This window comes from Dromiciops gliroides, chromosome 4 (genome assembly GCF_019393635.1).
Source record: "Dromiciops gliroides isolate mDroGli1 chromosome 4, mDroGli1.pri, whole genome shotgun sequence".
Lineage (NCBI taxonomy): Eukaryota > Metazoa > Chordata > Mammalia > Microbiotheria > Microbiotheriidae > Dromiciops > Dromiciops gliroides.
This window is the reverse complement of record NC_057864.1, coordinates 130,238,749-130,254,429: the sequence shown is the minus strand read 5'-3', so window position 1 is coordinate 130,254,429 and position 15,681 is coordinate 130,238,749. Positions and strand designations below refer to the sequence as shown.

At 38.1% G+C, this 15,681-nt stretch overlaps 1 protein-coding gene across 25 annotated transcripts in view; it reads left to right on the top strand.

Annotated features, from left to right (window-relative positions):
• Window positions 1–15,104, top strand: part of CDC42BPA (CDC42 binding protein kinase alpha) — a 351,215-nt gene extending 336,111 nt beyond the window's left edge. For 22 of the 25 annotated variants that reach the window (XM_044004678.1, XM_044004682.1, XM_044004674.1 and 19 more), the window contains 3 exons: window positions 1,666–1,783; window positions 9,016–9,173; window positions 9,934–15,104. In XM_044004678.1, coding sequence (XP_043860613.1) covers window positions 1,666–1,783; window positions 9,016–9,173; window positions 9,934–10,065 — 408 coding nt within the window. In that variant the 3' untranslated portion in view covers window positions 10,066–15,104. Of the gene's footprint in view, window positions 1–1,665; window positions 1,784–9,015; window positions 9,174–9,933 lie in introns of those variants that run through there. The other 3 variants (XM_044004688.1, XR_006356412.1, XM_044004689.1) reach the window with 3 other exon arrangements.
• Window positions 15,105–15,681: the final 577 nt, after the last annotated feature.

The following is a 15,681-nucleotide window of genomic DNA, read 5'->3' as shown; positions in this document are numbered from 1 at the left end:
ACGATGTTATGGAGGATTGGCAAGGGCCAGTCCTTTTGCTTGGCCATAGCATGGCTTTAGTCCTACATTGGCAGTATAGTCCTTTTTTTCCCCAAAACTCCAGCTGTTGAGGGACTTTCCCACCTGGAGCCCATGGCCTACCTGTAGATTCTCAAATTGAGGAACTCTGACTCAGAATTATCCATGAAGTAACCTCCAAGGCTAGAAGCATCCATTCTCAGGATTGCTAATGTGTGACTGATCCTCTGAAAATTAAACACAAAAGCAGAAAATATCCAAAGATTCTAGTCTCATTCTAATCTGGGCATATTTAGGCCACTCTCCACGTGCCCTCTTACAGGTGGCCATTTTCTACTACCAGAGTAAAAAGTAGCAGAAACAAAAAATCCCTTTCTTCCCACCACTATTTACTGCAATACAGTTTGAAAGTCCAAAGGAAAGAAAGCAGTGGGTTAAAGGGGGTAAAACATTTCACAATTTACTCTTCTAGGCCACAGAGAGGGCAATTCTACTGACCAAAGTTGGTCCATCCTGAGTCCCAATCAACCAATCACCTATGGGCAATCCCCAGTCACTGGGACCAATCATGAGAGCTTCTTTTGTCCTCCTAATGAGGGACCTGGAATCACATCCACCTTCTTGGAAAATATCCCCTCACCCTAAAATCTCATTAAGCCAGTCAGAGGGCTCACCAAATTGCTCAAGATTTCTCCTGATCGACCTATTACATAAAGCAATAAATTAAAATTATTGGTTAGAAGATGTGTTTCATAGTCTGTGCCCAGAACACTTGTCCCTACTGCAACTCTTCTTCCCACCCCCACCCTCAGAAATTACACTACTGTTTGGGGGCTTATAATATTGGGAAAATACTATGGCAAATTTCCCCTCCATTGCACAACAGAGTGATTTAAGATTGATGGAAAACTTTTCAAACTGATACACCTTAACTGAACATTTTAACCAGATTATCCTCATTTTAGGAATGTCATCAATCTGCATGTCTTTGACAGTGCTGTGTTTGTGTGAGTTCTTAAAATGACTCCTTCCGGGGGCAGCTAGGTGGTGCAGTGGATAGAGCACCGGCCCTGGAGTCAGGAGTACCTGGGTTCAAATCCGGCCTCAGACACTTAACACTTACTAGCTGTGGGACCCTGGGCAAGTCACTTAACCCCAATTGCCTCACTAAAAAAAAAAAGAAAATGACTCCTTCCATGGGAGTAAGTAGCCACGTGAGAAATTATATATACATAATATATATGCATGGTTTAATATAATACGGTAAATTTGGGGCTTTGTTTAGTTTGTTAGTATGTTAAGATCTTAGCAACACAGGGAGCTTTATGTTGTCTACCTTTGTCCATGTAATTCAACATTTGACCATTAGTGCCAACACAGTAACTTTAAGCCACTGTTCTTGCTACGGAATTCTTATGTTTCAGATTTTTCAAAACAAAACAAAACAAAAAAACTTCTCCCACCTGGGATTTAGTTTTGCTTTGTTTCAGGGTTATTTTGTGGGGGAGGGAAGGTGTTGTTTAATTTGCACTCCTTGCTCATTCTAATAGGAAAGAAATTTCTTTTGTCATTTATACTGAAAAACATATCTGTCCAATAAATCCTTTACCTCAGGCTGAAGTGTTTCTTTTTCTATCTCTCCTTTAGAACCTCAGGCCTCAAGAAAGTCGGACAGTGTTCAGTGGCTCTGTTAGTATTCCATCCATCACCAAATCACGCCCTGAACCAGGACGTTCCATGAGTGCTAGCAGTGGGCTGGCAGCAAGTAAGTATCAAGGGCCCGTGAAAGTATTAATAATAGCTCTGGGCTATTTAAATTTAGAAGTGCTATCATTTCATTTATTCATCCCAGTTTTTGCTTTACACATGGGAGAATATTGACACACTTAATTCACAAAGAAAAGCTTTCCTCCAACCCCTCTCTCTAAAGGTCCAATGCACCTAAGTTTACAAAAAATTTCAGTCAACAAGTTCTATGGAATAGCCTATCACGAACTATACTTGTTCAGAAAATAAACTCGTCATTACCTAAAGCAGTGCTCAACAATTACAATTTATATTGTGCTTTCTTAGTTGACCAGCATCTGAACTTACCAGAAGCATGCACTATCTACTCTAAAATTACATAGGGAGGGCAAGTATTCTACTGTGCCTGAAGAAGTGTGGGGATACAGAAGATCCAAGTCAGCAAGGCATTTGACAGTCTTTCACGGTATCCTTGTATATGAAGTAATTGAAGAGATACAGGCTGGATGGTAATATTATGTAGTTGAACAAACAAACCTAAAGACTGGTGATTAACAAATTCGTATTCACCTGGAAAGAGGTCTCTAGTATAGTCCCATAGGATTCTGTCCTTAGTCTTTTTCTGTTCTTCATGTTAATCAATGTGGATGTAGATGAAGACTGTACAAATAGTATGATTATCAGATCTGCAACAGAAGACCTCAGCAGTTTTTCAAATAAAAGGGTGAAATTTAATAGGAATATGTAAAGTCCTATGTAAAGGCTCAAAAAATCAGATGCATGAGTACCAGATTGGGAAGGCTTGGCTAACTTATAGCACTTATTATTTGAATAATATTACAATGAGAAGGAAAGATAAACTGAAAAAAAAAACAACTCAATACCTAATTTGCTGGAAATGTTTTGATGCACATGGCACCGACTGCTAAAGTGGGCAAACCATGAGTATGTATGAAATGTCCTGGAGATATGAATGATTTTATTATGCTTTAGAACTTCATAATAACAAAATTGGAAGCATATCTTACAAGGTATAGGCAAGACCTTCACACATCCTCAGATCCTAAATATCCCAATAATGTTTAAAGATAAATTAAGGGCAATCTTTAGAAATAACTTCATTCTGTAACCAAGGTTAGAAAACAACAGCAGATAATACAATAAAAATGACAATTCTACCTAAATTAATTTATTTATTCAGTGCCATACCCATCAGACAACCTAAAAATTATTTTATAGAGCTAGAAAAAATAATAAGAAAATTCATCTAGAAAAACAAAAGGTCAAGAATATCAAGGGAACTAATGAAAAAAAATGCACAGGAAGGTGGGCCAGCTGTACCAAATCTGAAGCTTCACTATAACGCAGCACTCATCAAAACTATTTGGTACTGGCTAAGAAATAGAGTGGAGGATCAATGGAATAGGTTAGGCACAGGAGACAGATGTAAATTACTTTAGTAATGTACTCTTTGATAAACTCAAAGACTCCAGCTTCTGGGATAGGAACTCAGTATTTGACAAAAACTGCTGGGAAAACTGGAAGATAATATGGCAGAAATTAAGCATAGACCAACATCTTATACCTTATACTAAAATAAGGTCAAAATGGGTACATGATTTAGATATAAAAGGTGATACCATAGGTAAATTAGGAGAGGAAGGAATAGTTTACCTCTCAAATCTCTGGAAAGGAGAGTAGTTTATGACCAAACGAGATAGAGAATATTATGAAATGCAAAATGGATGATTTTGATTACATTAAATTTAAAAGGTTTTGTACAAACAGAAGCAATGCAGCCAAAATTAGAAGGGAGGCATAAATCTGGGAAACAATTTTTAAAGCCAGTACTTCTTATAAAGGCTTCATTTCTAAAATATATAAGGAACTAAATCAAATTTATAAGAACCCAAGTCATTCCCCAATTGAGAAATAGTCAAAGGATATGAACAGGCAATTTTCTGATGAAGAAATCAAATCTATTGCCATATAAAAAAATTCTCTAAATGACTATTGATTAGAGAAATGCAAATTAAAACAACTCTGAGGTACCACCTGACACCTATCAGATTGGCTAATATGACAAAAAAGGAAAATAATCAATGTTGGAGAAGCTGTGGAAAAAATGGAACACTTACGCATTGTTGGTGGAGCTGTGAACTGATCCAACCATTCTGGAGAACAATTTGGAATTATGCCTAAAAGGGTATAAAGCTGTGCATATACCCTTTGGCCCGGAAATATCACTATTAGGCCTTTTCCCCAAAGAGATCATAAAAAAGGGGAAAGGACCCACATGTACAAAAATATTTATAGCTATTCTTTTTGTGGTGACAAGGAATTGGAAATTGAGGGGTTGCCCATCAATTGGGGAATGGCTGAACAAGTAGTGGTATATGAATGTAATGGAATACTATTGTGCTGTAAGAAACGATGAGCAGGCGGATTTCAGAGAAACCTGGAAGGACTTACAGGAACTGATGCTGAGAAAGATGAGCAGAACCAAGAGAACATTGCACACAGTAACATCAACATTATGTGTTGATCAACTGTGATAGACTTGATTCTTCTCAGCAATACAATGGTACAACATAGTTCCAAAGGACGCATCATGGAAAATACTCTCCAAATCCAGAAAAAAAAAAAAGAACTGTGGAATATGGATGCAGATTGAATCATACTATTTCTTTTGTTTTTGGTGCTGTTGTTTTTCTTTTTTGAGGTTTTTCCTTTTTGTTCTGATTCTTCTTTCACAGAAAGACTAATGCAGAAATATGTTTAATGTGATTGTACATATCTAACCTACATCAGGTTACTTGTTGTCTTGGGGAGGGGAGAGAGAGAGGATGAAGGGAGAAAAATTTGAAACTAGAAATCTTATAAAAACAAATGTTAGGGGCAGCTAGGTGGCGCAGTGGATAGATCACTGGCCCTGGAGTCAGGAGTACCTGAGTTCAAATCCAGCCTCAGTCACTTAACACTTACTAGCTGTGTGACCCTGGGCAAGTCACTTAACCCCAATTGCCTCACTAAGAAAAACAAAAAAACAAAAACAAAAAACAAACAAAAAAAAACCCAAATGTTGAGGGGGCAGCTAGGTGGTGCAGTGGATAAAGCACTGGCCTTGGATTCAGGAGGACCTGAGTTCAAATCCAGCCTCAGACACTTGACACTTAACTAGCTGTGTGACCCTGGGCATGTCACTTAACCCTCATTGCCCTGCAAAAAAACAACAAACAAACAAATGTTGAAAACTATCTCTACATGTAACTGGAAATTAATAAAATACTTTTATAATTAAAAAAAACAATAGCAGAAATTGAAGAGCTCCTTAAACCTGAAAATGGAAAAGATGAAGAAGCAGAAGTCATTGAAAATCTATACTTAATGAAAATTCCAGAAGTAGTAGTAGGCCTCCACCAGTCGCGGATGACCATGGATCAGCGCCTTGAAGAGCCACAGGCCACAGTGTTTCTGTGCGGTCCGATACGGGAACTGCTGCTCCTGAGTGACTTATAGCCAGTAACTGCCGCATCCCGTGTTGTATCTACCCCATGAGGAGTAGCTGGAGTGTCCTCTCCAGGGTGCTGGCCTGGGCAGATCAATATGGAAAACAAGCTGTTGCCCATGCAGCGGGTTTTCCCTCTCTGCGATATTGGTGGATCCAAAGGAGAGGCAGAGCCAATACAGTTTGGCACCAGTGCCACCGCAGGCGTTGCCAGAGGGAAGTACTACCCAATAATGAAACAGATGGCAAGAATAATGCCAATGTCTTGAATCACTTAGGTGGCAGAGTGGGTAGAACGCTGGATATGGAATCAGAAAGATACGAATTTGTATCCAGTCTCAGACAGTAACTGCGTGATCTTGGACAAGTCATTAAACCTGTCTACCTCAGTTTTCCTCTCTAAAAAATGAAAATAATCACACCACCTTTATATGATTTCAAGGGTCAAATGATATCCCCAAAATTGCAAAAATGCTTTGTAAACCTTAAAATTATTTAAGTATTAGCTGCTATTAATGAATGATTGTGAAAAGATGAGCGTATTTGGAATATAGTTTCCAAAACCTTTTTTGAGTTTCACAGCACACATCACATCTAACTAATTTAAAAAAAACAAGTAATTCCCAAAAGCTGGTATCTCAGGAATTATCATTATGAAAGAAAACATCATCACACAATATTACACAGAGTATAAAAATATTTCAGGACCTGCACACAACATTATGTGCTGTGGTCATTGCCACAGTAAGGAACATAGGAGGAAAGGTGGAGCTATCTAGGAGCATACTCTTAAAAACAAGTATTAAATACCACCATGGCAGAAGTAAGTTGAGAATACTATTGAAGACCTGTGGAAAGACACTGGAAAATTACATCAATATCTAGTCTGTATATATGCAGCAGGAATTTTGGACACTACATTGCTCAGTTAAAGGCAACAACAACAAATGCAAATTGGAATCCAAAAGAATTAAAATGTCTGAAATGTTTTATGACATTAATCAAAAATGTGAAGTCAAAGCGAAAAATTTAAGGAAATACAAGGAGTCATGGCAGTCTCAGAAAATAAACAGTCCAATATCAGTCAAATATTGTACTAGAGAGGCTTAGGAACCTATAGGGAGAGAGAACCCTTGAAGAAGGAAGATATGGAGAATATCCAGGTATCCATACAGTTGAAAGAAGTCCAACACAACAGAAACACAGAATGGGTCAAATATGAAATGGAAAACTTATTATACCATTAAGATAATGATAACAGTTACATCAACAGAGATAGCTCAAACTCCAGCTTTTCAACAGACCTGGAAAGTGAGACGTCCAAATAAGATCCATAATTATTGATTCAGGTGTTTAATGTAGGGATGCATGAATTACTAGCAAAGCACTTGTCAACATCTTCCCTTGTGCAGGCTTGATCCCATCATTCTTAATGGAAGGCATCATATATTTATTAACATAATTCCAGTGACCTCTCCAAGTGTGGGCCAATTAAATGTTTATGTATTTCATACAAAACTTGTATCACTCAAAAAAAAAGTACAAATGTGTCTAGGAAAATAATAGTTGAGTAGCAAAAAAGGTTTTCAAAAAAGCCACAGAGATTCAAAGAGCAATACATTATCATTTTAATGATTTTTGAACAAGCCACCTCCCACACCCACAGTGATGTGGCTTAGAAAAACAGAAAGAGAAATGGAAAACAGAATAGAAACTTAATATATGGGGGAAATTTTCCAGGCAAGAGTTTCTTTGTTATTCACATGAACACTTTTCTTATGGTGTTTACTAATACGAAATACATTTCAACACATCTTCTTGCTGTTGAGTTGTTTCAGTTGTGTCCAACTCATCATAACCCATTTGGGGTTATCTTGGCAAAGATAGACTCTTTTGTGAGTATAGTTTGAGAAAGTGTGAAGCTTGCAATTCCTGAAAGAGCCTCAACCCTGACCACCTGTTTCATTGATTTCACTCTCATCCTCCCTCGAGTCCCTGGTATGGCTAGCCTCTTTCCTGACTCCTTGCTTAGAGGCTAGCTCCCCATTTTAGGGAGCTCTAATTTTTGAAATTTTTGGCTATGGTTAGAAAGTTGCCTAGCTCCCAGTCCTTGAGAAGCTCCAGTAAAAATAATTTTGTAAATCATGTGATTTTGTGGTTTTTTTCTATTCAGTTTTATGGCTCCCCTGCTCTGTTACTCAGCTCTTTTTATGTTAAATTGTTATCTGAATCCAGTACTTTCAAATTTAAATTAAGTAAAAGTAGAATTGTGGGTAAAGTCTAAAAGCAAGAGTTATTGTATATAATCACAGGATCTCAGAATTAAAAGTAAGTTTAGGGGGGCGGCTAGGTGGCACAGTGGATAAAGCACCGGCCCTGGATTCAGGAGTACCTGAGTTCAAATCCAGCCTCAGACACTTGACACTTACCAGCTGTGTGACCCTGGGCAAGTCACTTAACCCCCATTGCCCCGCAAAAAAAAAAAAAAAAGTAAGTTTAGAGGCTATCTAGTCCAACCCACACTTAAAATAAGTATGCCCTTAACCATATTTCCAATTATTATTTATTCAACTTTTACTTGAAAGACCTCAAAAAAAGACAGGGAACTAATACCTCATGAAGCAACTTTTCAACTTTGGGACAACCCTAAATGCTAGGAATTTTTTACTTTGTAGTGAGGCTAAATCTACCTCTCTTTAATTTCCACAATATCCCTTCTGTTTTTCAGCTAAGCTGAAGAAGACTAATCCTTCTTTCCATGGAGTGAAGGTCCTTAAAATATAGCTATCATCTCCCTCCCTCCATTCCCATCTTCTCTCCTCCAAACTAAATATTCTTTTTTTTTCAGATATTACTTGTACAGTATGACTTCTAATCCAATGGCATATTTAGCTTAAAGTCCACTAAAAGTTCCAGGTGTTGTTTTTTTGTTTGTTTTTTTTTTTAACTTTTCCCAAATGTAGTTTGTAGTTTAGCCATGCCTTTGTGACCTTATCCTTGTGCAGTTGATTTTTTTAAATGTAGGAATTGACATTGATTTATTCATTCAACAAACATGAGTATTAAGTGTTTACTCTGTGGTGAGCACTGTTGTTTGTGCTGGAGGCAATACCAAGTTTAGATTAGACTTATTCTTGCCTTCATAGAGCTTACATTTATCTTCATTAGATTTCAACTTTATTAGACTTGGCCCATAGTTCTAACCTATCATTTTGAGGGTGTAGAGGTTGGGTTAACCTATTTGATTATCCAATTTGTTAGCTGTCCCTCTATCTTTTGCACATCCTCATGCTCTCAAAAACAAACAAGCAGGGGCAGCTAGGTGGCGCAGTGGATAGAGCACCGGCCCTGGAGTGAGGAGGACCTGAGTTCAAATCCGGCCTCAGACACTTACTGTGTGACCCTGGGCAAGTCACTTAACCCCAGTTGCCTCACAAAAAAAAAGAAAACAAAAAAAAACAACCCACCAACAATAAAAACAAGCAAACAAAAAAGATCAAAACATTGACAGAAAGATTTTGAAAGTATTCATTCCATTTCTCTTCCTGCCTATGAAATAGAGATAAGCTCGTGTGTTTCTTATTATGTAAGGTACATAGAGCCTATAATGATGTTTATTAATTTAATGAAATGGACTTCTAGAACTTAAGATTCTGCTAGCTTGTTATCCCAGCTGATGAAGTCTCACTGAACTAATTTTTTCTTTCACACAAGTAACACAGGTAATTTGTACAATATTTTAGGGTCATCTTCACAAAATGGTAGCGCATTAAGAAGAGAATTCTCGGGAGGAAGCTATGGGACAAAACGGCAACCTATGACCTCTCCCTCAGATGGTTCATTGTCCTCTGGAGGTATGGACCAAGGAAGTGATGTACCAGCAAGGGACTATGACCGAGAGGTGAGTATGACAGGAGCTAAAGGCTGTGGATGGAAATTTGGGGAACCACAAGAAGTGGGATCTGGTATCAGCAATTCATAAATGTACATTAGAATTTATCTAATCTGATAAAGCTTGAAGAGAAGAAATGCATGAACAGTGGAGAAGTAGAAAAACTGAGTTCACCTAAATCCATCTTGAAATCAACCTGTAGCAGATTCAGTGAATCAGTAGTCATTTTTACCCTGTGGGCAATGAAACCAAGTACCTTGGGTTTTCAAACTAGAATTTTAAAAGGAGCTTTTCAGCTGAGTCTGGCTCATGTGGAAAGAGCATACATTTTTAAGTGCTTCCATAGTTACCTGCATCTAAGCATTTAGCATGTACTCTTCTTCATTCTGTTTCACACATACACAATGATGCCTTGTGAGCTTAATAACAGTAGAAAAGTAAACAAAATTAGTTTAATTATCAAAGCAGGGAGCGGGGGGAGTCTCTATGGTGGGTGGCTTGTCCTTTTCTCATAGCTGTGTAATGGAAAGAGCATTGAATCTGTGGTCAGAAAAACTTGTTTTTCCTGGTATTGCCACTGAAGAGCTTTGTGACTTTTCAATGTCTCAGTGTCCTCATATGTAAAATGGAGATAATATCTCTATTACTCACAGTGCTCTCATGAGGATCCAATGAGATCATGTAGAGCACTTTGCAAACCATAATGCTCTATATAAATGTTAGCTGTAATTATTGCTCATCAATAATGTCCTAATTTTTGGGGCTGCAGGACTCTGATTCTCCAAGGCATTCTACAGCTTCCAACAGCTCCAACCTCAGCAGTCCTCCCAGCCCCATTTCTCCTCACAAGACCAAGAGCCTCTCTCTGGAGAGCACTGACCACGTGAGTTGGGACACATGAACTGCTTCAGCATTCAGATCAGACATCACAACGGCTTTTTATCCCACGGCTCCCCTTCACTCACCCTATTCTCTTGCTTTCATCTCTTCCCTTCACTTCTACCTGAAAAGTATCTGGGGGCTGGAAACAGAAGGTATGTGGGAGTAGGAATGAAGAGGTTTACCTTCTGATATGATTCAAAGGTGAATGTTGCCCCCAGATTTAACAGCAGCAGCAAAAAAAGGGCCAACTCTTGTCAAATAGCTGCCACAGACTTCTATTTGTATTGATTTCATTTCATACAATTACAGCTGCTTTCATTATCTTTCACTCCCTCCAAAAAAGGTAGTATAAGTAGACCAAGATAACTAAAAATGAATAAGATTTAAATGAGCACTAGAGTTTCATACTGTAAGATAGCACAGTGAACCCATGACTTTGTGGGGAGAATCAGTACATCAAAGAGCATCGTAGAGCTTTCATTCAGCCACCACAATTGAATGTTAATCTGATTGTTACCAGTGAATCCTTATTAATTAAAACAATGCATATTTTACTACAATACAGAGTTTAAATACACAGATTTAAGAGTTAAATACTGATTGTATATATTAAGAGAGAAGCATCGTGTATTCAGTAAAAGATGGATGCATATTTAAGAGAAAGAAATCCTTTAATTTAAAAGAATTGTGTTGTTTCCATATGTTTTCATGCTAAATAATTTTAAATATTGAAAAGACCAGTTGATGTTTGTTGAGAGAGACAGCTAGAGAAAGCAACATTCCCTTCGGAAGATGCTATTGAGCACAGATTATTAGAAGAGCAGTTTAATTTCTCTTGTCATCAGAGACATATCTTTCCTATTTTCCATAGTAGAATTAAAGCCATAATCTTCATTTTAAAGATTACTCTTCCTATCTCTTACAAATAATTGACGAGATAAGATTTCTTGCCACCCTCTCAACTCCTCCATCCCAAAGCCTATAGGCAGAGTTATATTTTCCAAAGGGTTGGGTCTCCCTAAGGATCACAAAAGTGTTTGGTTTTTTTTTTTTTTCCTGAGATACACTATACCTCCCCAGGCTATTGTAATGACATTACTGCAGTCTAGAGCAGGAGACAGTTTCTCTAGAAGGAGCTCATTTTACCTTGAAGGGGAATGATCCTTCCTCTAATTGGCCTGAAAATAGTTTACCAAATAGCTAAAACCTCAGTCAGCCAAATGCATGCATTGTGAGCAGCCTCAACCAAATATTTTCTTAGTTTCACCTGAGGATAATTGTTTAAAGGTTTGACACAAACGATGTTCATGTTTAGTCAGTTAATCAACGCAGAATTGTCAGTTCTGCCAAGATTTCTCCCAAGATACCAAGCAGATTTCTTGCTTGGTTGGGTTGGTTATGTTGTGGGTTGCATTTTTATTTTCTTCTCTGCTGTTTGGGGATACCACAGGAAAGTCAACTGAGGACAAACAAACTCTATTTTTCTCACAGTCCAGGTTAATCTGGAGTTCTTGTACTTTTGTCACAAGATGGAGGTCTGAAGCCATTTCCCCCATCAAATAACAACAGTAGAGAAGGGAGGGAGGAGGAAAAGAGAAATCAGCCTCTTGGATTCTACTTATGTGAGCATCACTAAAAGTTAGAAATCTACAAAATTTGCTCTCCTGTCTGGGACACTAATGTTTTAAAATAATTTTTCCTGCATTAAAATAATGTTTCTCCTACATCATAAATTTAAATCCCAGCATTTGTGTTGTATTTTTTGACCACTGACCACCACACATTCATTCTACATTCCTGTGGTAACAGCAGTGTCCATTTTTATTAGTCTGTCCAAGTTTGCACTCCACTGAGGAAAAGCCTGCAGAGCTTTTTACAGGGAGAGGGATTGCATTAGAGTTATTTTATAGACATACAAAAAAAGAGAATAAAAGAAAAAGTACAGTTAATGCCATTAGACATGCTTGGAGTCTATGCCTATTCTAAAATTATTTTCTTTTGTCATGGGCACACTTGTTCCAAAGTACTAGTCACCTCCAAGTTATTTTGCTTTTGGAAAAATATATAAACTTTTTGCTTTTTAAGTCATTTAATAGGGGCAGTTAGGTGGTGCAGTGGATAAAGCATGGCCCTGGATTCAGAAGGTTAAGGCATTTAATATACCATCGATACCGTTTGGCTTGTTTATGTTACCTCATCGGTACCTTATGTTTTATTGTCATTTGAATCTACATTTTCCCAAATGTGACATTTAGTGTTAGAAATGATAGAAAACCAGTTTTTAGTGTCCTTGCCCACCTTCGTCGCTAGCGTGTTATGAGGAAGACAAAACAGACAAAAGGACAGAAGCCCCCAAGGAGCACCTTATTTTCAGTCTTGTCTGTTCTTCTGCTTGAGCTCTTCTTAGGGATTTCCTTTCCCTAAGGATATCTCATAACATGCCAGTGAGCTCTTTAGAACTGGGCTAGCTTCTGGACTCAGACCACTTATAGACAGGACCATTGCTATGGCCAGAAAGTGAGCCTACTGAAGGACTGGGCTCCATTTCAAATGGATCACTGCCTCAGACCTTCCAAAGAGGAGAAATGAGCAGGACAAACCCCAGAGCCTGTACAGAGAGCTCTGACTCACAGCATGTCCCACTTGCCCTATACCAAGGCTATCAGTGGAGTAGTCTCCCAATTATGTTTTTTAATGAAGAGTTGGTTGTAATAGGGTAATTTCAAGAGGAAATTGTTTGCAATCCCCTCTCCCCCCCCCAAAAAAAACCTCATTTTTTGGCAAGGAGAGGAGACTTTTCCTCGGTTGATATTGGTGGCATTTGTACTGGGTCTGTGTTTTATTATCACACTACCCTCAAATGCATGTTCAGGATCTGCTGATTTTTGGGTACCTACCCAAAAATCCACTAAAGAATCTCTGGGGAAAAAAGGATCCAAAGAAAGAAAAAGAAACTTGTTGCGATTAGAGGAGCCACTGGACATGGCACAGGATTGAAAAGCTGCTTCCCGCCTCTTCTTAGTAGCACACACAGGATTCCCTCATTCATCGTGGGTGGTTTGAGTACACGTAGAAGGAATTAATTTCTCTTCTGGATAGAAAGGAAAGCTGTGTCTTAAAGAGGTTTTCCCAGCATCCATCGCTGAGTGCTGGGAGCTGCAGAGCTGTGGTTCTAGTGCTAGGGGCACCTTCACAGCTTAAGCTATGAACCTGCCTGCTATGTTATCTGCCCTTGGATCTTGAGGAATTTCATCATGTGCTTTTAATGTACACAGCATATGGACAACTTTTGCCCAAACCGAAAACCTCAGAGGTTGCTAAAGTTGCATTTGTCTAATTATTTCAAAATCCAGCTATTGCCAGTGATTTGGGCACTTTCTTTTGGAACATAGCTTTAGAGTCATAAATTATAACTGCTGTCATTTGTCCATTTGGCTTCCCAAGAAATTCACAGTTTCCACACTTAAGTAACGGAGTTTGAAATCTCTGTTCTTATTATGCACATCCCCAAAGCCCCTGAATCTAAAACAGTTTGTAACAACAGTTTGTCATCATTCTTAAGTGGCCTTTCAGCCCTCCTCTGCCTTTCTTGTGGTCAGAAATTTATCTTATCACTTAATGACTGCATATTACTGAATCATGTATCTGAGAAAGAGATTTTGAGCCTGATGGAGCCATGACTGATTGAATTTATATTGAACTCTCAGGCATTGTCTATGAATTGAGGGGGCAATGAGAGCAACTTTCCCTGACTCCAGCAGGAAAATACTTAAAGCTGTAACTGAGCTGGATTCAGTGGCCTTAGTAATCATCAAAAATACTCTGGTTTTGAAGCCAGAGTGTGTTTGGATAACATATTTTATGTCAGTTCTCCACATGGAGAAGCAAGATGTTGAAAAGTCAGGTCAGCTTGAATTTTTATGTCTAGGAACTTCTAATAGGCCAGACTTTATAAGTAACAATGGTGGCCAAAATACATGGGAGAGAATCAGGCATTTCTCTCACTCTTTTCTGTTCCTCCTCTCCTCCTGCCTCCCATTTCAGTCTTCTCTGGACTATATAAAGAAGTGTTTGACATTTCATTTCACCCATTCTAAAACAACATTCCCTGCTGTGATTTCAGCAACTTAATCCAGGCCAAAATTCTTAGAATAATCCTGCTTGATAAGATGATGGATGGGGGGGGTGGGGGGTGGAATGTGCTTATACAGTTCAGCAGGCCCAGGACTCCCAAACAATATTGCTGCCATAAATGTTTTGTTTTCCATTTCTCTGGCATTCCATCAGGGAATCTCTGACTCTTCTCTTCCTTTCCATCCACATTTGAAAATATGAAACAAAAATAAAAATAAACCTTCTGTTACGTGTAAGAAACAGCCTCAGTTGTGGGGAAGAATTTGATAAAGACACAAACCATTCTTGATATTTCAACGGGGGGAAAAAATGACCTGCCTTTTTTATGTCTGACAGTTTCATATCATTTATTTTTAAAAAAAATATTTTTAGGGTTTTTTTCATTGTAATATTATTGTACAGTTTTGCATGACCTAGATGTAATCACTTTTTTGTTTAGAGTATAAAAAGCTGACAAGTCTGTGTGGAGGGGGAAAAGATACTGCTTTGGCCTCTTATCATTTTTTATTTTATTTTGTTTGGATTGATGCCCTTGATGTTGTAGGGGACTTTGTAAGAGATTCTCTGCTACCAAACAATGATGTGGATTCTTTTGCACAGAAATATTTAAGGTGGGACAGTCCGAAATGTAATGAATGACTTCCTCACCAATACTTTATGTTGGTGACACACTTAATATTAACCTGACTTTGATGTATTGCAATAAAACAGGGAACTGTTAGAAATGTGGGTGTTTTGTCTTTTTTCCCCTCATATAAAAAAGACGAGTAATGGAGAAAGGAGAAGGGACAGATCATATTATCATCTTTTTACCTGGTGCTATAGGGGTTAGAGTGCCAGGAATGGAGTCAGAAAGATCTGAGTTCAAATCTAGCCTCAAACACTAGCTATGATCTTAGACAAGTCATTTCACCCATTTGCCTCAGTTTCTTCAGCTAAAATAGGGATAATAACAGCAACTACCTCCCAGGGTTGTTGTGAGTGTTGAATGAGATAATAAATATAAAGTACATGATATAATGCCTCATACATAGTAGATGCTATATAAATGCTAACTGATATTTTCATCCTGTTCTGTTATAAATTAAATGAATGTTTCATATTTTCACACTGTGTTTTAAAATATGTATCAGGATACAGTTATATCTTACGTTCCACACAATATTGTATAAGCCTAACCTTGACAGAGAACCGAAAAGAATACTGTATGGCTAATTACAGAAAGAGGTTTATGATTCAGATATAAGAAGCAGTCCAAGGTGGTCTGTAACAGTATTTCTTTTTTGCCCAGATGACAGGAAAACACTAGTTTACTTTCAGATATGTCAGACCTTTTTAATATGAAGCACTGTCTACCTGTGGCAGTGTTCCTAAAGATTGCCTTGATCTAAGCACTTGTGCCCAGTATGTCTTAAAGAAGTAAAGACAGGAGACTTTCTCCCTTTTCTTTTCCTTTTCTTTATCTTAATTGACTGCTGACTCAGTGGTTTCTTTCACGATT